General features: G+C 30.7%; 4 protein-coding genes and 1 long non-coding RNA gene across 10 annotated transcripts; 2 read left to right on the top strand and 3 right to left on the bottom strand.

The window, feature by feature from the left end:
* The first annotated feature begins 4,696 nt into the window (after window positions 1–4,696).
* On the top strand, window positions 4,697–6,040 carry LOC130015302 (uncharacterized). Its single transcript, XM_056105109.1, has 2 exons — window positions 4,697–5,062; window positions 5,411–6,040. Exons 1-2 carry the CDS (start codon window positions 4,697–4,699, stop codon window positions 6,038–6,040), a joined length of 996 nt encoding a protein of 331 aa, XP_055961084.1.
* Window positions 6,041–6,260: 220 nt separating this feature from the next.
* LOC126674635 (uncharacterized) lies at window positions 6,261–9,246 on the bottom strand. Its single transcript, XM_050369119.2, has 4 exons — window positions 8,629–9,246; window positions 7,793–8,366; window positions 6,922–7,535; window positions 6,261–6,800 (listed from the first exon to the last, which is right to left on the bottom strand). Exons 1-4 carry the CDS (start codon window positions 9,244–9,246, stop codon window positions 6,372–6,374), a joined length of 2,235 nt encoding a protein of 744 aa, XP_050225076.1. The 3' UTR covers window positions 6,261–6,371.
* A 1,929-nt stretch (window positions 9,247–11,175) lies between these two features.
* On the top strand, window positions 11,176–14,142 carry LOC126674074 (uncharacterized). Of its 2 annotated transcripts, none has more exons than XR_008790316.1 (3): window positions 11,176–11,356; window positions 12,643–12,711; window positions 12,849–14,142. It is a non-coding gene; the product is annotated as an uncharacterized LOC126674074 (long non-coding RNA). The 2 variants fall into 2 exon arrangements; XR_007639435.2 differs by having other exon boundaries at window positions 11,178–11,356; window positions 13,551–14,142.
* On the bottom strand, window positions 11,998–19,592 carry LOC126674073 (probable trehalose-phosphate phosphatase C). Of its 3 annotated transcripts, none has more exons than XM_050368447.2 (10): window positions 19,462–19,592; window positions 14,440–14,598; window positions 14,218–14,358; window positions 14,034–14,105; window positions 13,727–13,852; window positions 13,537–13,590; window positions 13,300–13,401; window positions 13,085–13,162; window positions 12,858–12,998; window positions 11,998–12,423 (listed from the first exon to the last, which is right to left on the bottom strand). In XM_050368447.2, the coding sequence occupies exons 2-10, from the start codon at window positions 14,596–14,598 to the stop codon at window positions 12,241–12,243; spliced, it is 1,056 nt and encodes a 351-aa protein (XP_050224404.1). In that variant the 5' UTR covers window positions 19,462–19,592; the 3' UTR covers window positions 11,998–12,240. The 3 variants fall into 3 exon arrangements, with proteins under 3 accessions (XP_050224404.1, XP_050224403.1, XP_050224405.1); XM_050368446.2 differs by lacking the exon at window positions 19,462–19,592 and adding an exon at window positions 14,826–14,948; XM_050368448.2 differs by lacking the exon at window positions 19,462–19,592 and adding an exon at window positions 14,685–14,772.
* A 2,425-nt stretch (window positions 19,593–22,017) lies between these two features.
* Window positions 22,018–26,902, bottom strand: LOC126674071 (uncharacterized). Of its 3 annotated transcripts, none has more exons than XR_007639434.2 (3): window positions 26,746–26,902; window positions 22,782–25,176; window positions 22,018–22,407 (listed from the first exon to the last, which is right to left on the bottom strand). XR_007639434.2 is itself a non-coding variant. In XM_050368443.2 (2 exons), exon 2 carries the CDS (start codon window positions 25,034–25,036, stop codon window positions 22,874–22,876), a length of 2,163 nt encoding a protein of 720 aa, XP_050224400.1. In that variant the 5' UTR covers window positions 25,037–25,176; window positions 26,746–26,902; the 3' UTR covers window positions 22,434–22,873. The 3 variants fall into 3 exon arrangements, 1 of the variants encoding a protein (XP_050224400.1); XR_007639433.2 differs by having other exon boundaries at window positions 22,018–22,404; XM_050368443.2 differs by lacking the exon at window positions 22,018–22,407 and having other exon boundaries at window positions 22,434–25,176.
* Window positions 26,903–27,880: the final 978 nt, after the last annotated feature.

Raw genomic sequence — 27,880 nt, 5'->3', positions numbered from 1 at the left:
TCCGTCGCTATTTAATATAATTGGCGACGGATTATAATCCGTCGCTAAAAGCGCCATTTCTGTCTCAGAAATGGCACACTTAGCGACGGATATATCCGTCGCTATGTGTTGAATTCCGTCGCCAATTGCACTGTTTTTTTGGCAGAAATTTGCGGTTTTCAGCCGATTTTTACGTTTATTCCTGTCGTTTTACACCTACTAAATACAGTAACGTTAATACGTTCATAAATCACAATAAATTGAAACAAACACTGAATATATATATAGGTAATATTAAAGTATACGTATAACATCTGAAAGAAAAAACCCACAATTTGTTCGAAAAGTAAACTAGGACAAGACTATAAATCTGTAGTGTCGTCGCCGTCGGGGAACTGTGATCGATACTCTGCAGGAAGAGTAGGCATCAGTCTCGCGACCTCCTCACGGATAAGCTGGGCCATGCTTTCCTGCTGCTCACGCCGCGAAGCCGCCAGCTGCTCCGCCAACTCCTGTCTTTGCTTCTCTGCTAGCCTCTGCTCAACCTCCCACAGACCCTCTTGAATGCCGGCCTAAACACGGCGATCAATCTCCTCTTCTGTCTGCTGCGACGTCCTGGAAGTGATCCCGTTTTGCTAATTTGGACGTTTTTGATACTTTGTGCAAAGTTCAGGGGGGTAAAGTGATCCTTTGTTCATTTTATAATTTAGGGTAATCCTGAACCAGAGAGTTTAATATCCGCCATTCAGATTAGGTTTTATTGGTCTTTTTTTATCAAGGTATAATTCTTATAAAGAATAATCTCTAAAAATAATACCAATAAAGTATAAATGGATCAATAAAATATAACTCAAATAGCATAATACAAAACAAATTGATAGGTCGTGGATTCAATTCCTCGCAAACGCGTTTCTTTTTAATTATATTTTAAAAAAAAACTATAAACTGGTTTGAAAAGTTATACTAAACAGGTCCTGAATGATCTGCCTGGCCTTCTTCATCAAATCTCCACCACCACGCCACGTATTTGTGATATTTACTATTCCACTGAACTGGACGCAAAACATACCCTAGAATGTTAAAACATAGAACATATTAGTTGTACTAAAACATAATATATGTCTGGTTCAGTCGGATTATAAAAAAGATATGTTCATGTGAATTGGTTGTGGATTGTCAGTTCATCACTGTACCAAAAGCGATCCCCATGTGAATGCTGAAATTCATATTCTGGATATATTTGTACGATTTAACCAACAAAATATTAAAAAAAGTTGTTTCAATTTAAAATGTGAAAATGATTACAATTGGAATCATACTCATACTTCATTTCATTTAAAATTAATAGAAAATAAACAAAAAAACGATGACATATATATGTAACTATTTAAATAAAATAGTCACGTAAATGATCACTGAATAGTGAATATGCAATCAATTATATACGGAATAGAAGTGGGGGAAATAAATAATGTGTAGTGGGAGATCTACTCAATTTTATTGGGCTTCGATCAGAAGCTACAATGAAATGAATTTGTCATCTTCTTTATGAGTGAGATATTATATTAAAAACTACAAACTATGTTTAAGAAAATAATTTGATACAACTGAAGCTTAAATACAAACAGGGACCAACAAAAATTAAAGAAAAAAATAGTCTAAACAGGCAAACAAATCATTTCCTAAGTAAGAAAATCTTGAATGTGCATCTCTATATAAATAGACCGTTGCATAAATGCTAGATAAAAGAAGCGTATGAATATCTCATTCCTCGGATTAAAAATATGCTTATCCCGAGCTTTTTAAATATCCTAAGTAGAAATTAAGCAAATCGCCAACTATAAATCCTTATCATGAGCAATGACCGTTACAAAGAGAAGCCCTAATTTATCTTTTTTAATTTTTATAGAGATTTAATTTGATTAACTCCAAAATAATTTTATTTGATTCTATCTTTTTCTGATTTAAATACATGTACTTTGTAATTTATTTAATACAAAATAATTAAATTTTTGTTAAACTAATCTTCCACCAATTCAGGGCATTAGTGGCATTGTTTATTATAATATTGGTGTTGAATCTCTTCAATATATTCACCAATATATATCTTTTTGTTGAATAATTCACCAATATTGATCGTGAGAATGTTTGTTTTTCTCTTTAAAGAAAAGAATTTATGTTTTTCTTTCTTTTATAAGAAATTGGTAAATTTTCCTTTTCGTTAATGCTTGGAAAATGTTCCTGTGATTGTTACACCTAGATTTATGCCACATTTTCAAATAATTTCAGTTTTCTAACATGAAAAAAATTAGAATCTAGATGTAAAAGAGCATAAATCAACAAGAAATGAGGTATAGTACGTGGCAGTTTTAAGTCCACCCACGACAGAATATACATATGAATGGCATATTTCCTAGATAGATTTTGTTTGCCATGTATTTTATCAACACATTGCATCACTTTTTTTTTAATAGTATAATTGAAAAGAGGGAACGTTTAGAAAAAATTATAACAAATTGATGTCTAGTGCTTATACCATCCAATTTATTGTTTAATTTAGAAGTAAAGCTAAAAGATTTCCCAAAAAACGTAGTAATATTTTTATATATTTTAAATCTAAAATGTTAGTATTAAATTAGCTATAAAAATAAGGTGGGCAAGTAGAGCATAACAATCTTCGCCTTGTCTTAAATGGTATAAACGCTACACGGTATTCTATTAAAATTGTAGGTTTAATTTTTTTTAGAAACGTTTTTTTTACATAATTAAAGAAAACCACAATTCAATATTAATTATATTATTTATAATAATATTTTGTTTTGTAATTAGTTTCGTTTATATAAATAATATAATAGTCAATGTTTAACTAAAGGTGGCACTTATTCTTTTTAATAGTATATTTAATCTATTAATCCTTTTTAATACAATGTATTATCTATTTTTACAATTGATAAATTTTCTTTTACTTTTATTTTTAAATGTTTCTGCTTTTGTTTTCGATTGTGAATATAATTCAGAACGAAGGAATACCATGACTCCTGAATATGATTATCAGGATCAATTGACTAACACTTAACTATTTCAATTAATTTAAAATACTATTCTCTATTTTTAGGCCAATAAAAATACAATGTCACTTAGATATCTGAATTTGTTTATTTTATATAAATCTAAAAATAAAAAATAGTTTTTTTTAATTGATTAGTAATTATATCAATTTATCCTGATAAACATGTTCATAGACCGGAGTTACTTTAAATTTCATGAGTATTAGGGTTTAATTACCTGAAAGAGAAGTAATTGTGAGAAGTGAAACCACACAACCTAGCTACTAAATAATAAGAGCTGTCAATTTGCAAAGAACATTTAGAACCATCCATATAAAAGATTATATAAATCTTATCTAATCCTCACATAAAAATCAAAACCATGGATTCCTGGGTATCTAGCTTCAAATAATGCTTTCACTTTTAGGTTCTTGTCTTCCCATTTTAATAAGCCAAACCACTTAGAATATTCTGCTACAATTATTTAATTATTATGTCTACTGTGTGTGATGGGAAACTAAAAATTCCATGTATAATGTCTTACCAAAATTCAAAAGCCAAAGTAGTTAGAATATTCTACTAAAAAAACTTAATAATTCTAGTTTATAAATTTTTATTTAATTGGTGATATACCTAGACTAAATTCTAATAAAATTAAAGAAGTTTCTAAATAAATTTTGGAGTGTTGGGAGCTTTTTGATTATGAAAAGAAATCATATTTAATAGTTAAAATAAAAAATAGAAAATATAATACACATAAACAAATATTTTATTTAATTAAATCAGAATTATATTGAATATATTATTGAGTTCGTCTCATATAAAATTATTTATATAGTAGAAAAATAATTACAAAGTAAATGTAAAAATAAAACTGAACCAGATTATATAAAATAAAATTTCTATCATAGCATATCTATGTTTACAAACCTCTCTATCTAGCTCTAGTTGAGACACCTCACTTTCATATATACCTTTCCTAATTAAGAATTACTTTTATTATGTTGTTAAGATTATAATCAATGTTTCTATAAGTGTATGATTTTTATTTATTTAAATAATGTGGAGTGACATTCATACAAGAGGAATTTGCACAAAATACTCCCTTTATATATTTATTTGTTTGAAATACCTCAATTTTGAATCTTTATGTTTTTACCCCTATTCTGTATTGTTTTTGTGCCTACCTCAATTAAGGCTTTTTTTTATTTGTGAAAATACTCCAATTTGAAATATTTGGCACACTTTCTCTCTTTCCCTCTTTTTTCTCTCTTTCCTTTTCTGATTTCTTTCTCTCTCTTGCGGTTTCTTCTCCAATTTGAAAATATTCGCGACGGTTTCCTTTCTCCCACTCTCTCACAGTTGCTTTCTCCCACTCCGTGACGGTTTCTTCTTCCCTATCCATTCCTTGACGGTTTTCTGCGATCGTTCCTATAAAGTGCTCGTTATTTCAATCATCCATTGCTACTGCCATTAATTCTAGGTATTTTCTTATTTTTTCTATTTTTATTTGCATGTTGTGTATTCTATTTCGGTTTCATGTATTCTTGTTTTTGATTTTGATTTTATATTGTTTTATGTATTATGTTCTTAATTCTAGGTATTTTCTGATTTTTCTAATTGGAGTTTGCATGTTTTCTATTCTGTTTTTTATTATTAGATTTTGAAAAATGGTTAATACAAGGTCTGATGATGATATTGATAAGAGCTTAAATGAGATTGCGGCTCATGCGAAGAAGCCTCAAACTCCTGTTGTTAAGCCTGTTAGCAAGGAAAAACAAAAACGAACTCTGAAATCTCCTTGTAAGAAAGCTGGTGTTAAGTCTCCTGTAAAGAAAAAACAGAAAATTAATGTTCAATCTGCTTCTGCTTCAGTGAAGAAGGTTAAGAATGTTACTGGTAAGAAGAATGTTAAGGTTGTTTCTGAAGAATCTGATAATGAACCTTATTCAGATACTGAAAAAAATGTTCGTCATAGAAGACCAAATCGAAGACGCTTATTTGCTCATAAAGATGTTCCTTCAAGTAATAATAAGGTAACTAACTGTTTTTATTATGATATTTCTTATTTTTCTATGTTGATATTATGGTTTTAAATTATAATTAGGTGATTTTAAAACTGTTTGATATTATATGAATATGTTTGCAACTATATGAAACTGTTTGCAACTGTATTAATCTGATTTAGCAACTGTTTGAAATTGTCCTAAAAACAGGATAACATGTATCAGCAATTATTTGAAACTGTTTGCAACTGTATTAATCTGATTTAGCAACTGTTTGAAACTGTTTTATCAACCTTAAATGATATAATTGCTATTTATGTATTGTTATTTATTATAATGTATATTGTTTTTTAATTATGCTTTGTTGTTAATTTTCAGAATTTTGACTTTGTGGTTGATCCAAGGAAGCACTTTTTTGGAAAAGTCAATGTTCCATATTCATTTTCTGTTTGTGCAAATATTAGGAGAATTCTATCGAAGGATCAGTTTGTCAAGCTTAAGGATAGTTGCTTTGGTATTTTTTTTGATTTTGATAGCGCTCTTATGCAACATCAGTTGATACATTCTTTGATGTTAAGGGAGGTTTATTTTTCAGATGATAAAGAGTTGTGGTTTGATATTTGTAGTAGGAAAATGAGATTTAGTATGTATGAGTTTGTTATTCTTACTGGATTGCGTTGTTTCGGGGATGAATCTGATTATTCTGAATTCTGCCATTCTAGTAGTTTTTGTGATAAATATTTCAAAGATGAATCTAAGGTTAGTAGAAAAGTTATTGAGAAAAAGTTTATGTCTCGTTGTTGGGAAAATGATAATGAGGACGCTGTGAAGTTTGCTAAGATATATTTGATTCAGTGTCTTCTATTATCTACTCATTCTGAAACTAGAGTTGAGATGAAGCTTGTACATTTGATTGACTGTGAGAGATTTGATGAATTTCCTTGGGGCAGATATATCTTTGAAAAAACAGTAGGTGCTTTAAAGCATAAGCTAGTTGGTGTGATTTGAAAAAACAGTAGGTGCTTTATGCAACTGTTATATAAACATTTATATTTCATTTTAAACTGACTTATATACTATTGCAAACTGTATATAATAGTTTATAAAGATTTTTCATTTTGATTTGTTCCATAAAGTCTTATATGTTTTTGAAATGATTTGAAACTGTTTTATATACTGTTATATACAGTTTGCAACTGATCTAAAAATTATTTTATATAAAGAGACGGATTGTAACTTTTTTCAATGCTATTATGTAAATTGTCTTACAATGAATTCAATAAGAAAAAAATTATTTAAAACTGTTCAAAAATATTAAAAAATACAAACAAGAATTGTATCAATTTTTTGGAGGATTTCTACATGTCTTCTTATTATGACCATATTTTTCACATCTTCCACATCTGTTTTTGTTTGACTTTTCATTTGGTCCTTTGATCCTTTGTTTTCTTGGTCTACCTGCTTTAACCTTTCCCTTTGGTGTTAGAACAACTTGATTTTTTATTTCTATTGGAATATCCCATGATTCTTCGTTTGCAATTGGATAGACTATGTCTTCATAAGCAGCTAGCATTTCGTTCTTTGTGTAATACTTTGAGCAGTATTCATAAGGATCCTGATGCCTGTCATTAAAAACAGCTAAAGCATGTATGCACGGTATCATATCCAATTGAAACCTTTTGCATGTACAAGTTCTTTCCATAATATTGACTGTGTTTGTTTTGTCACCATTACTAACTTTGAATATTTCATCACTTGTTTGCTCCACCTACAAAGAAAAGTAAAAAAATTATAATTTACACTGTTTGAAACTGTAATAGAAATTGTTATAAAATCCGTTTGATAAGGTTAGAAACTGTTTGCAACGTTTATAACTGGTAATAACTAACCTCTAGTTTAATGCAGTTTATGAAGCTCTCCCTCAAACTTTCTTCATGTTTAGGCATCAGTGTTGTAATTGTACATCTTGCCAAATGTCTGTTTTTATAACTCCATCTCTGAGTTAAGCTTCTCAAGTATTCAAATAACATTGAGACAGGTAGCTCTCTTGCTTTGTTGATGGCGGCATTCAATGATTCAGCTGTGTTTGATGTCATGATATTGAATCTATTATGGACTGATTTTGATAATGCCCATTTTTCATATCCCACATCTTCAAGATATGGTTTTACTCGGCTGTCCAAAGCATCCATTTCTGCAATTTGGTAGTTAAATTCTGTTTCTGTGTAGGCCTTAGCAGCAGCTAGAAATATGTCCTTTATTTCCTTTTGCTTTCTTCTAAATTTTACCTTCAAATTGTTAAGCAAATGGAAAATACATACCCCATGTTTAACTTCTTCACCATACACATCTGTTATTGCATTTTTTATGCTTTCATGTCGGTCTGAAATTATGCACATTCCTTCTCTCACACCGTAAACTTCCATCATACTTTCAAAAAACCAATTCCATGAATTGTTATTCTCAGAGTCTGTCACTGCATAGGCAAGAGGGAAAATTTTTCCTGTATACAATATAAAATTAATTAATATATTAACTTTATAAAATACAAAATAATCATAAATATGTTGAAAGAATATATAATTGAAACGGTTTGCAACGGTTTTATACTATAGGTGATACAGTTGTAAACTGTATTAAAGACTATTAAAAATAAAAAAAAACTTATATGAAACGGTTTGCAATAGTTTTTTACTTTATCTGCAACTGTTGTAAACTGTATTTATGAATGTTTCATAATCAAAAAATTTAAAATCTTACCAGCTGAATCATGGGTCGAAGCCGCAAGTAGTGTTCCACCATATGGACCTTTTAAGAATGTTCCATCCACTACAACAATAGGCATGCAATGTTTCCATCCTTTTATTGATGCATTGAGTGCCATGAATGCATATAGAAAAGCAGAATCTTCATCAGTTTTTAATTTTACATAGGATCCGGGGTTTGTTGTTTTTACCATGTGTAAATAACTTGGAAGTTGCGCAAATGATTCTTTTGGTGTTCCTCTTATTAGATCAATAGCTTTTCCTCTACATCTCCAAGCTCTCCAATAGTCCATATCAACACTGTAGTCATTTTTCATGTCTCGCCTAATGTCATTTGGTGTATAAATCGTCTTCACATCAATGAACTTATGTTTTATAATATTTGCAATGACGGTTGAACTAGCTTGACATTGACTGCCCATTCTCTTTTCCAAACGGCAAGTATGAATATCAACAAATTTGCGGATCACAAATGCTTTTGTGTAACCAATCTTTGAAGCGTATAGATTCCATTGACATTCTTCATCAACACATTTTAACCTGTATTGCCTTGTGCATGATCTGATTACCTGTTATAAACCATGTTGTACACCATTAGAAACTGTATATGAAACGAACTTTTAAACTGTATGCATGTGTTGTAAACGGTTGAATACAGTTTAGGAAGTACAAAACAATTGAAACTGTTATATAAACACTTCGAAACTATATTTGAAAATGTACTACACGGTTATAAACTAAAAAGGATATTGATTTATAAACTGTTAGAAACTGTTGTAAACTGTTAAAGAAACAGTAGTAATAAAAAGTAATCTAATAAATTATATGTACCTTGAATTGAAAATGTTTTGATAGTGCATAGAGGCTTATTTCACTCTTCAATGAATTTTTATCCCTGTACTTTTTCCCAATTTCTATATCCCTTGAACCTTGAACAAATTCTTGGAAGTCTTCCTCAAGATATGTCTCTCCAATATCAGATAAAAGATTTGCATATTCAATCATATTCATGCTATTCTCTGATGTCTCTCTTAATGCTGAAGATTCTCCTTCCATAGACAACATGTTATTTTGTAAAACCAATTCCATGTTATCTTGGTTTACAGTTGCATTTGATGTCTCACTAGAATAGACTCTTTTCCTCTTTTTCTCTAATGTTACACATATTCTATATTTTGTAATGTCATTATCTTTTCTCTTAAGCTCTTTGTAGAATGTAAGACCTGCATCATCTTCAATACTTATTGGAGGACAATCATCACTGATTTTGTACTTAATAACTAATTTATTTTGTTTAAGCTGAATCTTCATTTCAGTAGAGATTATATCAACAAGATTTGTGAAGTTACAATTCTTTGGTAATATGATTCCAGATACTCTATAATTTGAATAAGATGAATTATCTTCCCATGAGCCATCATATTGTAATAAAATCTGTAAATCTTCCATTCCTGAAGTAAAAATTAAAGTAGTAAATAATTTAGATACTGTTATAAACTGTACTATACTTTATTTTATATAATTATAAACTGTTTTGTTTAGTTTTTAAATTATTGCAACTGTTATCAACTATTGTAAACACAAATTAAAATAAAACAGAAAATGTATGAATCTGATAATATAAAAAAATTAAAATAATTAGAAAATCAAAATTATACTGATTAAAACTAATGTCAATTATTGTAAACACCTGTAAACTTACATTTAAACTAATGTTAAACAATATATCAACTAACATTTAAACTAATGTCAATCAACATTTAAACTAATGTCAACATTTAAACCTACAATAGATATATTTTCATGTAAAATAAGATTTAAACTGATGTCAACTATTGTAAACACATGTAAATGACATATGCAACTGCTTTAAACTTTAAAATATAGAAAAATATTTGATATAAAAATAATTTTTATTTAGAAATTAGGTTTATACACATTGAAACTGTTATAATTTATTTGATACTCTTAGAAACTGTACTATACTTTATTTTATATAATTATAAACTGTTTTATTTAATTATTAGATTATTGCACCTGTTATCAACTATTGTATGAATCTGATAACATAAAAAAATGTATGAATCTGATAACATAAAAAAATCTAAATAATTAGAAAATCTAAATTATACTGATTAAAACTAATGTCAACTATTGTAAACACATGTAAACTTACATTTAAACTAATGTTAAACAATATATCAACTAACATTTAAACTAATGTCAATCAACATTTAAACTAATTTCAACATTTAAACCTACAATAGATATATTTTCATGTAAAATAAGATTTAAACTAATGTCAACTGTTGTCAACAAATGTAAATGACATATGCAACTGCTTTAAACTTTAAAATAATTAAAAATATTTGATATAAAATTAAATTTTATTCAAAAATTAGGTTTATACACATTGAAACTGTTATAATTCATTTTATACTATTAGAAACTGTACTATACTTTATTTTATATAATAATAAACTGTTTTGTTTAGTTTTTACCGTTTGCAACAGATCTATACGTTTTTAATTTAGATCAGTTTTAATGAAACATATCATTGAAGCTGTTATCAACTGTTGTAAAAACATATAAACTAAAATAGAAATTATATGAATACGATAATATAAAAAACGATAAAAAAAATAAACGAATGAAACAGTTTGCAATTGTAATATAAATTTTATTACGTTTTAAATTAGATAAAATGTTCGAAAAATCTCTGAAACCTAATTAAACATACTAAAACTGTAAAACAATTCGATTGAACAAATTTTTACCGTTTTTTGCTGAATTCGCAGTTATTGATGATCGTAATGAATGAATTTGAATAATGTAGCAGTATATCGAGTAAATCTGACAGAATATTGAAGAGAGAATTCGTGATTTTGAGATCTGGAAAAGAGAAGAAAAGATGAGCTGAAAGTTTTGAGGAGGAAGAAGAAGTTTGTTACAATGAAAACACGTGGAGTATTATTTAGGTATAAAAACAAATAAATCAGGGTATAAAAGTAATTGGTTGAGGCGGTTAGGTATGAAAGTTAAGTCCACAAATTGCGGTAGGTATTTGCTATTATTTTACTTATTTATGTAATTCCCTAATTTTCTCTTCATACAATGAGATGGACTCAAAAATTAGACAACAAAGCCCATTTCATATGGCGGGAAGGTCACCAAAAGGCCAGAGGCCTGATGTCAGTCCAAAGAAACAAAACGACGTCGAAAAGAAGACGTCGTCTGGGAGGAAACATTAGTATCTTTAAGCCAAACTAATTAATTAATTAACTAATGAGCTTTAGTTCAAAAGGTATAAGCGCTAAGCTGTGGGTTCGATTTCTCTCACAAGCGCTCCCCCAAAATTATCAAAAAAATTAACTAATTAAAAGCGCGACAAATGGATTGGCGCTAAATAATAGACGACGAGTCATACTTATAGACGAATCGACGTCGTTCCACTCTCTTTATAAGCACTTAATTCAGCTCACTGTTTGATCGCTGACATTTTTGAATTCACTCGATCAAAAAGCCCAGAGGATTAATGTCAGTTCAACTCAATGAAATTGTGAGTATTATGAGCTATTTTTTTTGGATTATGTTTCAAATTCAATTCTGAATAATTTTGTTTTTCGATTATTTTGCTGCTGGATGATTAATTTTTTGATAAATCCTGCAATTTCCGGTGACAAAATAAGCGTTTGGAATTCTTTCGATGCGTTTTGCTTGATGTTTTAGATTAATAAGTTGATTTCAGGTATAAAATAGAATAATACTTAGGAGCCACGAACTCTTAATCGAGCTTATAAACGAATTTGTTCATAAACAATTATACGAGCTTTGAACATAAGCGAACATAAAATCAAATTCAAGCTCGATTTATTTAGAATACAAATGAACGAGCTGTTATCGAGCTGAAAGCTGAACTACAATAGCTCCGTTTGTTTACAGAACTTACTTTCGGAAACCAATATACGGTTTTAACACTTGGATTGATTTTATATAAAACATAAATGAGAGCTATAATTCGAAACACACATATACACCACTGCATAATCATAAAATTGCTTATTTACTTGTGATGCCTGATGGGATTGGTTGGTAAGTAGAGAATTTTATCAATGAGTCAGGTTTTTCATAATCTTTTGAGCATTTAAACATAGATATATTATAAGATATTACATTCCTAATCACACCAAACACCAAAAGAACAAAGCTAAATTCCCTTCTAGAAGGACAATTTCATAACTTCTTTTTGATTCCCCTTTTTGAGTCTGTTACTGAAAGGTAATTTACATACACTGATACACACACTGTGTCAAATCGGATAGCTGGTTCGGGAGCGGGAGGATCAGACGCTAAAAAAAGACTCGCTTTCCTTCCACAGATTCCCTTCCAATTCACTTTATCTACACGAACCTGTTTATTTGTACCTAATACTAAAACTTGATGTCAGTTACCTACACCCCATATTTGGGCTAGTGATCTACTCGAACTAGAAGACTTCCTCCACCTTGCTAGCCGTAACAGGAAAGTTAACACTTCCGACGGGTCATTCAAGGAGTATGAAGCTTTAGTATCCTTCGGACTGGATGTCACAATTATTGGATAGCCTTCACCCCTTTTTCGAATGACCTGCAAAATTTAAACAATATCATTTAAGTACTTAAGGAAACTTGGGACCATGAATGAATGATTCTAATTGAAATCTTTTGTTGAACATACATAAACTTTTAGTTTGCAGCATTTTGCTCTACTGTATTTCTTTTTGAAAGTTTTGAATCACTTGCTTTCTTTGTAACAAAAGCAATAGCTTTCGATCGGTAACTAACTGATAATTTTCTATATCTTCAGATGACATTGAGAACTCGGAGGTATAGACATGTTAAAAAAGATTAACCCAACTGATCCTTGACTGTCAAGGTAAATCATTTTATTCTGGACCGTTTTTTTTAATCCATGTTATCGGAAGAACACTATAAATCGAAATGAGAATTCTAAATTATATATTAATAGCTGATACCGGAAGAACATGGTCTTAAATGATAATTTTCTCTTAGGTTATATACCTTGAAAGCATCTTCATCAGTTCGATCATCTCCAATATAGACCGGAAGAACATCATTGGAATTGCTCAATCCTAGAGTGTCAAGTAAATATTCGAGTGCATGACCTTTGTCCCATTCTATTGATGGCCGTATTTCCATTACCTTCATATGAATTTTCACATAGGTATTACTATATAAGAGAAAATCTTGTAAAATCTTAGGCATAAAATTAAAAGATAAATCCCTACCTTTTTACCCCAATTCAAATGAAAATCTGGATAATTGCCAAGCACGGACTTAACCTTCTCTTCTAATAATTCATAATCCTGTTCAACAACAATTCTATGTTAGAATACTTTTCATATATCCAAAACAATGAACAGAACTAGATTAGTGTAATGAAGGTATCTAATTTGTTTCCTGTAATGATTTGTACCACAATACAGCATACATATGACATTACCTCTTCTCTAACCAGCCTATAATGTACGGAGACGCAAAATCTATTATCTTCTACTCTGGCACCTTGTATTTTTATGACTTTCTCTTTCAGTTCTGTCAGTATCTGTCACAAAAAAATTACTTGTTATTGAATAACAAGATGTAGCCATGAAGTTTTCATATATGGTGTTGTCTGTGCAAGTAAGACGGAATCATAGTTCTACTTGATCTCTAATAAGGCTGGAATTTTATAGCTTACCTTCTGCATCGCAGGCAAATATTTATGTGCAGGTTGGAAGCGAACTTCATTCCCCTACAAAATTGAACAGAGTATTTGTTAGTTACAGGGAAAAACATGTTCTGTCTTCCAAAAATATCAACTCATCTGATCTGTACGGATAATCACGCAGAAAGCCTCCAAAATCATTCAAAGACGAAGAATGTGTTACCTTTTTGTCAGTGGAAACAGCATGGCATTTCCCATCGCAGGACTTCACTGGCCTTGGTGGTGCCATAATGTCCATGCCATGGCTTCCGGCATAGTATACATTACTTAACTTTACAAATTCTTTTACCTGTGTCAAAATAGGGATAGTATGTATCAAGATATTGACTCTTCCTTAGACAGCAAAATAGTAGTGTCAAAGTGGGTTGACGTCCACTATGTTGACACGATTAGGTCAACACAAACACGATCCATTTATTAATCGTATTCGTAATAAAATGTAGAAGTTACAAAATAGATTCTGTTGTTACCTTATCTCTGCTCCTACCACTGATTATAGCAGTTGGAAAATACTTTGAAACTTCTCGTACTGCTGCGCGCATCTGTGAGCAGAAAACACGACAGTAGTTTCTAGCTTTAGCAATGTCGTTCACATATAATATACAACTTCTATTGAACATGTATTTGTTTTTACATACACATTATTATGTTTACCTCATCAGACATGAAGGCATGATCAGGATTATCGACAATCGGAGAGAGAGTACCATCATAATCTAAAAAAATGGCGATCTTCTTCCCTTTTGCCGCTCTCATCATCTGATCGAATGAGCCCAATGCGGAAGGATGTTCCTCCTGATAAAATCGAAATTCACTTTAGCCATCATGCTGTTCCTTGATTACTTAGCATACACGTACTACTAACTTATGACTTACCATCCATGAGTTGTAATTTACATCAACGGGACTGATTCCGCTTAGACTTGATGCCCTTACATTTTTCGAGCGATTGACATTCTGCATTTTCTGTTTGTTGGAAGGTAATCTTTGAAATCCCATAGCCTGATTGAACTTTGCAATATTTATCTTGAACATCTACGTAAAATTAGAGCCAAAAATAGAGCAACTTATCAGTAAAATCACAACACAAATTATTATGTTTTCCTAAGTGAGAACATTACCAAGTCTTTGAATTTGGAATGTTGCCCTATAATTTCAATTATCTTCTATTTATAATCATTCTTTTCATTTCCAAAACAATGGGTCCCTTTAAGGGAACTCCCATGAAATATTAAAATATACAAATATAAATATACACTGACAGTGACATTCGTCATCATCGTGGTCTTCATCAGCTTGTCCATTTGAAGGAGCAATAATATGCTACTCCATATTTGATAATAAAATATTTCGGTTAATAAATTTCGTGGCTACCAATTCATATAGAACGATTATAATTTTATTTTATTTTCATCTCAGTAACCAAATATCTATTTTTCTAGTAACAAGAAATATTAAATGATTTCGGTACTATATTGCTTATGTCGACAACACAAAAATGCATGCCTTGTAATTTTTGTCACGTTATTTAAATGTTTCATTTTAAAATAAAGTATATAGCTTAATAATGTTAGGCTAAATATCGTAAAAAGGTCAAACTTTCATAAAAGTTTCATAAAAGTCCTGACCTTTTAATTTTATCGATTTTGACCAAAAACAGATTATTTGGTTTCAATTGTGATCAACTCTCAATTTGATTTCAATTTGCCTATGTGGAACCTACGTGGCATGCACATACATTGAAAGGTCAGGACTTTTGTGAAACCAAATAATTCATTTTTGGCCAAAATCGACAAAATTGAAAGGTTAGGACTTTTGTGAAACCAAATAATCAGTTTTTGGCCAAAATCGACAATATTAAAAGGTTAGGACTTTTGTGAAATTTTTATGAAAGGTTTGACATTTTTACGACATTTGGCCATAATGTTAACCCGAAAAAATTACAAAGTACTGCGGAAGTCTCATATCTATGACCCTAATTAAAGGCATAAATTAAGTTGATTGTGAACAACATAAGCTTAGTTTGTTACTTACTATTTCACTATATAATTATACATCATAGTGTTAAAATTGCTTTAAGGTTTTAAGAAATGTCTCTTTCAAAATACATAGTTTTTTTTAAAATTTAATATTAACTGATATAACAGAAGATGTAGAGTCAGAGAAAAGGAAATAATAATAATAAAAAGAAGGCCTAATGTCTTAAAAAACCCCGACCTTTTAGCCCCTTTTCAATCATACCCTGACGTTGAAAATTTGTCAGTTTTACCCTATTTTGCATTTTTATTTTTCAATTGTACCCTGAAAAATTAAATTAACGTCTTTTGCGTTTGGAAATTTGTTTAAAACATTCTCCATGTCTTGCATATATTAATTGTATATTTTTAAAATTTATTTAAATTTAGTTAAATTAATTAAGAATTTAAATTAGTGTTAATTTGATTATGGTTTTTAGTTAGTTTTTTAAAATAAAGGACGTATTTGTACTTTTTTGAATAAAAAAGAATTTAATTTCATGTTTAGACTTAATTAATTGAATGATTTCATCATTTAAGTAAAAAAATTAACAAAAATTAAAATATTGGGGTACAATTGAAAACGGAAAATTCAAAAGTGGGTAAAATTGACAAATTTTCAACGTCGGGGTAGAATTGAAAAAAAGTTTAAAGGTGAGGGGTTTTTGAGTGATTAGGCCTAAAAAGAAAAATAAGAGATAGAATGACTAGGCAATGCATGGCCAACTTTTGAAACGTTTCTATCATCCGATTCAGATGAAATTGACGTGAGCTAGAGTTTAAATGTTTCAAACAACTTTAGACGAATTATACAATGCATTTAGTTTCTTCCTCTGGCTCCACTCCATAACTACCTTATTTTTTTTTTATAATATTTATATGTAAGTTTTGCATGCATGTCTTAAACAAATTCCAAATAAAATACAATATTCCCCCTAATATTAACCAAATTTCAAAAGACTTGAAAAAAAACTGATTGAACCCTAACGTCCAGCACATTCCACGTCAACGGGAGACACGTGTAACCATGGAATGCCATAAGTTAATTATTTTAAGGGTTAATTACATATAAAATCACCACCTTTACACGAAATTGCAAAAATAACACGACCTTTAAAATGTGGCAATTCAGGGCACCACCTTTCATTTCTTTTCAAAAATAACACGGGCACATTTTTAGTGGCATTTTTGCTGACGTGGCGTGACACGTGGCACTTTCATTGGGTGTCCAAGTCAGCAAAATTTTATCAAAAAATGTGCCCATGTTATTTTTGAAAAGAAATGAAAGGTGATGCCCTGAATTGACACGTTTTAAAGGTCGTGTTATTTTTGAAAATTCGTGTAAAGGTGGTGATTTTATATGTAATTAACCCTTATTTTAAAGTTTTAACTTGACCTTTAAGTGTATTTTAAAAGGAAGAAAATAAAAATGAAGAAAAGGACTCCTGACTTTAGAAACCGAAAGCGTGAAGAAAATAAAAATAAAATAAAGACAGCAAGTACAAAAGACCAATATTATGTGTCAGCTGGTTAATCGTGAAGCTTATTAGTAAAAGAGCTTTTCTGAGGACAAGTTAAAAAGATTAAATGAAAGGTCCTATCACATAAACAAGACACTAATAAAAGACAAAAGTGCCCAAATTTTAACATTATTATATAATGCTACGGTTTTATCACGTCATTCGTTCGTAAAATAAATTAACAAGACGTTTATAATACTAGAATATCTAATAATAAAAGATAAACAATATCTTATTATCATAAATGTTCATTAATTCGTTGTAAAAACGACGTCGACCGTTGTATAAAATAAATATTCTAAATCTGTTTTTACGTCGACTAGTTGTATGAAATAAACATTCCTAATCTTAAAAGGAACAAAACAATTCATGTTTTAATAAAGACTTGTGTTAGTGAGTTGTGAACTTTTTATAGGTTCTGATCTAAACATAGGATTAAAAGCTGCAAAAAGATATTTAACTTCACATGGCTTGATTATTAAAATCTCATGCAAACTCATTAATGGTGGATAAAAAGCTGGTAAGTATGTCTCTGTTTCTCTTTCAAAAATTAGATAGATTTGCAAAGGATTCTTTAAAGAAAAAACAAGACACGTATAAATTGCAGAAACAAAATTAGAAAATCTCACAGTTGGTAAATCTCCATAGTTAAAAATAAAGGAGATTTTTATGTTTTGTTTATTCTCAAAATAGCTATACCACTGAAAAAAATGGTCATAAATTTTATGAGTAAGTTTCCTTCGCGAATAAGTTCCCTTCATAAATCTTTTATCAGATTTATTGAGACTTATTCATAAAAAAAAAGATTTATTGAGACTTAAATACCATTGTTTCAATCCATCAAACTATTTATTAAATATATTTGCAAAATAGTTAAAAGTTATAAATAAGTATAAAAAATCATTTTGCCATCTTGTAATGGAAATATGCTTTGTGCTGAGATTTTTTTTTAATAATTTCTTTAAATATTTCAACTCTACTAATTTTATTATTTAAATTTATGATGCATGTTATTGAAAAAATAAAAAAAATAAATTCAACAGAAAAAATAATATTAAAAATAATTATATATATATATATATATATATATATATATATATATATATATATATATATATATATATATATATATTTCGAACTAATTTATTTACAGAATTAATTGCAATATCTTATAAAAACTGATTGTTTTCCTACCAAATACATGGGTAGCATAGATTAGCAGGGTTAGTTGTTAGTATTAATATTTAAAAAAAAAAAAAGTTGAAATAATTGGTTGTCGAGATCTGAATCGAACCCGTGACCTCACAAGATGCAACAAAAGCAACTTAGCCGTCAAACTATTCTTTATAAAAGTATATTTTTCTTAAACTTATATAATACTTTAGAAAATTATTAAAAAAACATATTAAATAATTACTTTTAAAAAAATCGAAATCAAAGAACCAGCTACAAGTAGTCTAGTGTCTCTCAGCATCAGCAGATTCAACACCTTACTTATATGACCGTTAATTTAGGTACTAGTCCCCATCTCTTTCTTCCATTCAAAATAACTGACTCCTAATCGTGGGCCCCCACATAAATCCAAATCAACCACCACAGCCCTTTTTCTTAACCTGAAAGCTACGTCTTGTCGGTGAACCCTAAAATCTCCACCTCACACGTGTCCCTTCCCCGTGGGCCCGGTTCAACCTAGCACTTAATGGACGCCTGGATCTGAAAGAAAGTACAGATTGACTACTTAGTGGGATCCAATGGGCCTCCAAGTGTACAGGCCCAGTCAACTCTTAGGACCCAGGTAAGCTACGTGTACGGTTCAGATATCGTACTTTTCTACTAAAACTTCCAAAAAAACACGAGTAACTAAAAAAATAACCCCACAAAACTTGTTAAGCGGTGAGCACAGACGCGCGTTAACGACGAATGAATTGGCGTTTTAAGAGTGAGTGAAGTACACGGTCGAATGAACCGCGTGGTTATAGTAAATGGTTACTGCAACTGTTTTTCTTCATATTCGGAGTGTTTCTCGCGATTATGGCAACTTTTTTTTAAAAGCAAATAAATTTTGTTACTATATTTTTTATGGCGGTTATGTTATTCTTGGTCAAAATAAAAGAAAATAAAATTAATAACGACTCAGTCTACTTATATTAGTAGTTTCCGGTGACCGGAGTAGTTCAAGAACATGTTAACGTTGAACGGAAAATCAAGAAAATAAAGAAGAAATATGCATGCATGAAGCTTCAAAATAAATACTACAAAAAAGAAAAGAAAAAAGGTTGTTCTTGAATTAAGCAATAATGGAGAATAAATTTAACATGCAAAAATACTAATAATTAAGATTATGAGGGTAATTAAGAGCTAACCTTGTGAAATCTTGAATATTAAGAGGCGAAACTAAGAGCTTTGTTGCAAGAAGAATATGAGAAAAATGGTGGTAATTAAGAAAAGAAATATATTTTTAGAGGTGTAATGAGGAGGTGGAGAAATGGTTATTTATAGGGTTTTAAAAAGAAATAAGAGGGATTTGGGAATTTATTATGAGGGGCAAAATTGCATCATAACTTCCTAACTTTATAATAAATTTTGAGATGTTGACAACTTATTTGACCATATTGGGTCTATGTATTTTCTACACTACCATATGAGTCATTGCATCAATTAATTAATTTGTTGTTGCCTCTTCCTGGTTTTAGACAAATTGCATATATTCTACCTTTTCTAGAGAATTATACGTATATGGACAATTAAACATCCCTTTTACAACGTTGTCTTCTTTATATTATTTTTTGAGTTTTTTATTCATAGCCCATTGTATTTTAGTTTACAATATGCTTCATGGAAATGAAATTTGTGTGCTATGTAGGATTATAAACTTTTAAATTTATAAATGATTTGGTAATTTAATTTCACTCACCTCAAAATTCAAATGTGATTAAATATTCAATTCAACAATAATAAATGTCATAAAAAGATTTATAATTATACGTTATTAGTTTCACACAAAAATTCATGTTAATGACACATCAACAAAATGTTGAGTTAGGGTTTTGAAACTTGTTTTGAAATTGTATTATTTTGATATCCTAGAACATTCCAAAATTTAATGTTTTTTATCGTTAATAATGAAACTATTATTCAAATCACACCTAACAATTTCATTTTTCAAGTGAATTGGTTTTATTGACGTGGTATCAAAATTTCTAAAATAAAAAAAGTCTAGAATTTTATTCTTGTCAACGTATGTGATCAATTACAATACATGAACACAAGGTGAGGTAGAATTTTGTGCTTGTTTGTTTAAACTTCAACTTTAGTGAGCATTTCCGTAAAATTTGAACGTTTAGGTGAATCGAGCAATTATTTTACCTTTTAAAAAATGAGTTAGAGGAATATATATATTATTCATATGCTCTATTATTAGATCTCGAACTAATTAATATAAATTGAATGGATCTAATGGAATCAGAAAGGAATCATAAAATTAAAAAAGTAATGTGATTAGGAGATTCTAAATAAACTAAAATATTTAACCCCATAATAAAATGCGACAATTATGGTCATGATTTAGCATTTAAAATATAGTTCCCAAACTAATAAAATACATCAAATACTATTTATTCCCACTTAATTAACACTGCAACAATACTGACTCTCCATCAATTTCCTGCCATGAATTAGAAAATAAAAGTGTGAATCCATAGAATTCCATGAATTTGACCCGTAAGTACAGAGTGGTTACCCATGAAATTTCTAAATATTTATTTATAAGTTCTTCACATGGTACCTTCAACGAAGGCACGCGGTAATAATTAACATGCAACCGAGTATAATAATAGTATATTAACTATGTCAATTATAAGGTTACAGTTAATATATATAATAATGTGTGTTCTCACTGAGCTATGAATTTAATCAAGAAATGAAAAATAAAGAAGCCTAGTAAGGTAGCTAAGGTTGTAGGAGCAGAATACATTTATTATATGGCCGGCAATAATGGTGGTTGGCTGGTAATGAAGAACACTTTGGTATAGAAACCAATGATCTTTGACTTGTTAGTTGTTACAGAGTTTGGAAGCAAGAAGTTCCCAGTCTAGGGCATCCTATGAGGTGCGGGTTCGATTTAAACTCAACCGAACGAAATCTAATAAGGATACATTGAAACGAGAAAATGTAAAATATGATAAAATTGAACAGCTTTAAACATCATGAGAGGATTGAAAATGAGCTAAAAGATCGGGTGTTTTTAAGACATTAAATCTAATTAATATTACTATTAAGATGTGTAAAAAAATAACAAATAAAATTACAACAATGTCGTCATTTAAATGACATCTTATAATAATGTAAACCCTGTTCTCCAACATAATGAAGAACACTTTAGGAACCAATAATCTTTGACTTGTTAGTGGTTACAGTTTCGAAGCAAAAAGTTCCCCGGCACAAAAATTTAAACTATTCAATTTAATTTGTTTTTTAAGTTCGGTTTATACTAAAACTTAACTGAATTTTATTTGTATTTAGAATCAAATCGAAGAAAAAAATAATTTTTTTATATAATTAAATCAAACCGAATTGATCTCCAATTTATCAATTCGGTTTGATATGTAATCTAGTTTTGTTTGATTTTTCGACGAGTATTTATCCTATACAATGATTATGCCATATTATATTTACAACTCCTCAATGAGCATTTGCAATAGAATGTTATTTTTTATTTATTTTTTAAAACATTAAAAAATTTACATGATTTGTTGCACGAATGATATAGTGCAAATTGAATTTTCCTTTTTAGACACACCATTGTTACTACTGCGTACCGCCCATGTGATTTTATTCAGAATCCCACCAATTTTTTGGCAAAACATATATTTAAGTATATACACTAGCATATCTATTTGCATTAAAATGCCCCACTACAATTTGTATATATTCAATCCTCATATATTTAATTTTGTAGACTTTAATCTCTCCACAAAAATTATTAACAGTGTCAAATCCGACGAAAACTCTTTACAGGTGAATGAATAGGGAGTAACCCATTTTTTTTACACTCACTATAGTAATAAACTATCATGGATGTGGTGATGTGAAGACTCGAACTCGAAACCTACGTAATGTGAGAATACCTCTTGATTGGTAATCTTCTGGATTTTCCAAAAAAATAACACACACAAAGTACTTGCTACTACTGCAGGCTAATGCTCTGATCTAAACACAAACCGCACGGAGGCACAATGAATTCTAAACACAAGCCGCATGCACGGAGGCGAAATTCATTTAAAGAAAAACCTTGGCTTCCTCAAAACCTGCTAGAAAAATGAAGTAATAGGCAACATCAATCTAAACAACATTTTGAATTTTGATGCACAGTTCCGAGTAGGGTTTTTAATGATTCAACCTTTCATACAAATTGATTTTATCACTTCAATGATAAAAATGAACTGGGACAACTCAAAAGCATAATACTATGCAAAATGTTGCTGCCAATGAACTTACTTGATCATAGTCTATCATTACTTCTTTTCTATCCCCAATTCAACTGTCCTAACATTATACACCCACAAAAGCAAAAAGTAAAACCTGTTCTGAAGCTTTTCCTGATCCACTATTGCGCAAAAACAACATCTACAGTTTGGATCAGTTTTACCAAAGGCAAACAAATCATTTTAAACAAAAAACTTACCTATATCGGTGTATATCGAGCAGTTCTCGTTAGGTCATCTCTGAGCTTTTTACGGATCATCTACAACATCGGCTTCCTTAGCCATCTATGTATCAGCTGTCACTGGGTTGTTCATCACTTTCTATTGTCTCGATCTCTTCAGCTTCGGAGGAATTCTCAATAATCTGATCAATCTTGCTTTCGGAAGAATGAGGAGCTACTTCTTCCTTAGTTGTGAAAGTGGCATCCACCATTTCCGCCTCGTTGGCTTCAATAACTACCTGAAGAAGTTCCAAAGGAGTAGCAGCTGGGTCTAGCTCTCGGCAACCCTTTGGAGCATTATGAGCTTCTTCGCCAGTAAGCAGATGGTCTGGGACCTGATGAGAAAACCGTAACATTTCATCTCTCGGAATCTTCCAGACTTCTTGGAGGTCCATATGCCTACTAAAGACTGTCTTGAAACCAGCAACCTTAATAAGAGGAGCAACAGAAACACCTTGCTCTTCACTATAATCATCAAGCACTTCCACCATGTCATATCGGTGTACCACTTCATTCGGAGTATGCTCGTTCCAGTCTGGGGACCAATTTCTGTAAACAGCCCAAACATCTCCTTTGCTTGGAAGTATGCGGATGATCCCACGAGCACCTTTCACCCATTTAACCTTATGAGAGAAAGAATTCAACGTATCACTAACTTCAAATCGGCCAGCTCTGAAATCCCCACAAGTTTTAGGAAAACCAGAACCTACCCAATCTATAGAGCTGAACTCGGTGTTACTTCTTGAATTAAGCCAGCTTATACGCATCTTAAATGGCTTCAAGGATATCACCTTCTGAATTCGAGCATAATAACGAGGCATTCCATCATTTTCATCATAGGCAGCCCAAACCTGGTCATCTCCAAAAGACCTTTCTGTTCGATCCAAATCAAAATTGTGAAAATCAGGATCCGGAACATTTATAGACAACGATGTGTCTGTACTCAAATTATTGGTTGAAAAACTTAAAGAAGACTTCTTGTCTTTGGTTTCTTCCATAACAGCAGAATTATCATGCTTCTTATGGTTAATAGCACCATTCCTGACAACACCTTTCTGTTTTTTGTTTTCTTTTGGCTTCATTTGACTTGATCTCCACTCTTCAAGCTTTTTACGAATATCCATTTGTGCTTTCTCCATTAACATGTTACGGAGCTCAACACATGACAACTCTCTCTTGCTGTTGGGCTTACTATTAATACCGGAAAAACCATAAACCCTTTCTGTCCCATTATAGCCCTTTCTTTGTTCAGATGCACTTTCCAAACCTGAATCAGCAGCAAAAGAATAAACTTGAATTCCATCAGATTTTCTCCTTTTAAACAGTTGGTCTGCCCCAATAGAAGTGTAATTCCTCCAGTCAGCGCCTGCCCTTGATTCCTCATGCTCTCTCTTCACCTGTTGGTGTGCCTGATGAACTGCACCACCAGCACCCGCCATTCTAGAAGAATGATTCCGCTGAAGATCTGGCTCACTTGGTAAATTCACTCCAACATTGAACATATTACTATTCACAGAATGATGTTTAGAGTGATGCTTTTGGCGAGAAGAATAATTGGACGTCTTTAGAACGTTTGGAGGAGGACCCTTCTCCGCAGCAAAAAAAGCCTCATGGCAGTTTGGACATAGGAGAGTGTGATTAAGATACATCCTCAGATACTCATATTGTGTCTTACATCTGTTGCAGATAGTCCAAAAGGTATCAGATTTTTGAACGGAAGGAGACGGGACAGAGGTCGGCCCTGTCCGAGCACTGTTAATATTGTGAAAGCCATTAGCAGCAGATGGCATAGAGGAAACCTTGGCGTGGGTAGAATTTTTCTGCTGAAATTGTCTCACATTCAATTTGTCATTGTATGCCACTCTCTTTGCCTTATCAGATAATAAACTCCATGCCTCCGATACCAGCTTAAATGCACCATCTGCACCCAAAGACTTGTTTTTATCAGGGTGAAGCATGAGGGCTAGCTTCCGATATTGTTTCCTGATTGTCTCATCATCAGCCCAGGGGCTTATGCCAAGCACAGAATAATAATTAACTTCACCAGTAATTGTTCTTTTCTCAGCAGAGAGATGCACATCCAATGTCACCAACATTTGTGATAGACCTTCAAGTTCAGGATATAAATTTTGAGCCTTCAACCCAAATTTCTTTGCCCCAGCAAAATCTTTTTCTCTAAACTTCTTCTCAGCAATTTCTTTCGCCCTGATTGCTTCATCTTTATTACACTCCATTTTTTCCTTTGTCAAAATGATATTTCTTCCTCCTCGTGGTAAAATGTTGTTAAAATTTCAACGACAACAAATAACTTCCACAGCTTGGAATTTTTTTCATACTTCAAGACAAAGAAGTAGTGCCTTGTAATATTTGAAACCTGGTCAAATATAAAAATCAATACGTAAATCCTAATATAATTAAAATTTTAAAACTATCAAAGGAAAAATGAGACTCATTTGAACATTATGAGACCCCCAAATACAATCTAAATAGATATTTAGATAAATTTATGCTTCAATTGACTTTAGGATTTAAGATAGTTCTGGTAAAAAAATTCAGAGTAAGTTTAACTAATCTAAGAATAAGAGCAAGTTACTTTGCACCCTTAACTAGAGCAGTAATTCAGCAATGATAGCAGCTCAGGGGGGAATATTTTACTGATACAGGCACAAAAGACATATAAAATAACCAAACACTTTGAAATCAAATTATTTCTAATAGTGCAGGCATATGAATCATATTATATACCTAAGGTAATTTTCTAGTCACAAGAATACTGCAATGCTTCCACTAACTTCTTGGGCATTCACACGCCTGACGATGATATTCACTTTCAAGCTCATAAACGCTTTCTCATGCATCAAGTATATAGTTGAAAACCATTTAAAGAACATTTACGGTGACGGATTAGCATTCAATAGCTTAAAGAATATAAAGAACAGATCCAACATAATGGACCTTATCAACTATTTGTAAAATATTTTGATGCTCAGTGCCTGTATTATTCTTTCCCACTATCAGGTTTTACTGATGAAGAGAGATTAAAACACTCGGTTAGCCATATTAAGAAAGCTCTATGCTACATCGATGTCTCGTGATGCAATTTTGACATACATAAGCCATAGAAAACCAATACTATCAATGGATATCAACCGATACCCTAACCCATATTTTGCAGAAACATTGTTCATCAACACCCCCCAAAAAAAAGGACACTCTCAATGCTCGTTAAATAACAAATACTGAAATCAAGTTATAGAATAGAGACATTCAGATCAATATAAAGGTACCAGGAAATCAATATATTTTTCTCTTCACTAGCAAACGAAGAGGAAAATAGAGTTCCAAGTATCTAACATTCAGTATTTTTCTATGAACTATTAATAATACCAAATCAAATTTTAGTAAATTTACACGATAATTTGTTTTTAGCAAATACGTAGCATTCTCTCTTCAACGAACACAAAACTTACGTGATTTAAATTTTCCAATTTTTAAACATTTTTCCTTTCGTACTTTTCGAGTTCTGCAGATTACAGAATCTACAATTGACACCAGCTGAAAATTACAAGAATTTCAGAAAAACAGCTAAAACTTTTCAATTTATCCATCAGTTTAACTCATTCATTAAAGATACCAAAATTCGAAAAATCACACCAAAAAAAACAGCAAACAATGTTAAGGTACTTCAAACTCAATTAAAAATTAAAACAAAAATTCTAAAAACCTAAAACAAATACACATCAAGCAGCAATTAATTTCATGGATCTACAGTGAATTCAGCATAACAAAGTCCAAAACCAAACCTGTAACGGTCAAATTTCACAATTTGAGGTAGCTGATTCAGTTCAAAAACAAAACCCTAAATTCTACAAAATTTCACCCAATTTAACAGTTGAAGAGAAAATTAAGTAAATTACTTACAATGACAACAGAATATTATTACCTTAGTCTGTTGAAGTGAAGAAATTTTGAAATCTGAGAGACCAGTGGTATGAATCAGCAAGAGCAGTGACTCATTTTCAGAAAATTTCTCAAAGCTGCCCAAAAAAAAATTACTAAAATGAAATTAAAAATAAAAGTATAGTTTTTTGCTTTATATTTTACCCTTTTTATTTCCTTAAAAATAAAATGTTAACCCATGTACAACCTTTTATTATTAGACTACTTAACTAGAGTTAAAATTTAACTCTTGAATTGGGTAATATGGAAATATTGATGTTTTACTCTTAGGTTAAAAGTTTAATGAGATGATCTTTACAAAAATTATGCATATTTCTCTAATTTAAGAAATTTCCTTTTTTAAAATAATTATGTGATTTGTTCTTAAATTAGTTATGGGATAATAATTAAATCTAATTTTCCCTTTATTGTAATAAATAAATACTATAAATTTTGTTAATACAATTGTAATTATTTTAAATAGCGATTCATAAATGTGATAGTACGTTCACTTAAAAAATAATATAGAAATAAAATGATCCTTAGTTCTTGATAAAGAAAAGAGTTAATGTCAAAAAAATTCATCAACTTAACACGTTTTTCCATTTTAATGACGCCGCTTAAAAATCGTCATTTTCATACACCAACTATCAATTTTTCTCAAATCCATACACCGTTCAAAAATCCGGTGAAAATTGCTGAGTTAGCAACCGAATAGTGACATGGCATAACGAATCAAATAGTGACACAACAGCAATTTTTGCCGGATTTTTGAACGGTGTATGAATTTGAGAAAAATTGGTAGTTGGTGTATGAAAATGACGATTTTTAAACGGCGTGATTAAAATAAGAAAACATGTAAACTTGCTGAATTTTTATGACATTAGCCCTAAAGAAAATAAAAATTGAATGTATATAAATGTAAATGATCTAAGCCGGATTTGAATTATATCAAGTTCGAGTAAAGTTTGAACGAGATTCAATTTTCAAGTTCAAATTTGAACTCCAACGATATTTGTTGGTCGATTTCCGCAAATATACGGTTCGCAAGATATAAAGGGAATATTAAGTCTGGATTGTTCATCCACGAAAAAAACAATGTTCTAATCACTATATTCATAAACTCCAATTTGTCTAGT

Source organism: Mercurialis annua, linkage group LG3, assembly GCF_937616625.2.
Source record: "Mercurialis annua linkage group LG3, ddMerAnnu1.2, whole genome shotgun sequence".
NCBI lineage: Eukaryota > Viridiplantae > Streptophyta > Magnoliopsida > Malpighiales > Euphorbiaceae > Mercurialis > Mercurialis annua.
This window is presented reverse-complemented; position numbering and strand designations above follow the sequence as displayed.

Coding starts and splice junctions, on each gene's coding strand:
- LOC130015302 (XM_056105109.1), top strand. CDS start 4,697: ATGGTTAATACAAGGTCTGATGATGATATTGATAAGAGCTTAAATGAG. Junction 5,063..5,410: donor TTCCTTCAAGTAATAATAAG/GTAACTAACTGT, acceptor GTTAATTTTCAG/AATTTTGACTTTGTGGTTGA.
- LOC126674635 (XM_050369119.2), bottom strand. CDS start 9,246: ATGGAAGATTTACAGATTTTATTACAATATGATGGCTCATGGGAAGAT. Junction 8,367..8,628: donor CAAAACATTTTCAATTCAAG/GTACATATAATT, acceptor GGTTTATAACAG/GTAATCAGATCATGCACAAG. Junction 6,801..6,921: donor TAAACTGCATTAAACTAGAG/GTTAGTTATTAC, acceptor TTTTCTTTGTAG/GTGGAGCAAACAAGTGATGA.
- LOC126674073 (XM_050368446.2), bottom strand. CDS start 14,867: ATGGACAAGCTGATGAAGACCACGATGATGACGAATGTCACT. Junction 13,591..13,726: donor CTGTTTCCACTGACAAAAAG/GTAACACATTCT, acceptor TCAATTTTGTAG/GGGAATGAAGTTCGCTTCCA. Junction 12,999..13,084: donor ATTTGAATTGGGGTAAAAAG/GTAGGGATTTAT, acceptor ATTCATATGAAG/GTAATGGAAATACGGCCATC.
- LOC126674071 (XM_050368443.2), bottom strand. CDS start 25,036: ATGGAGTGTAATAAAGATGAAGCAATCAGGGCGAAAGAAATTGCTGAG.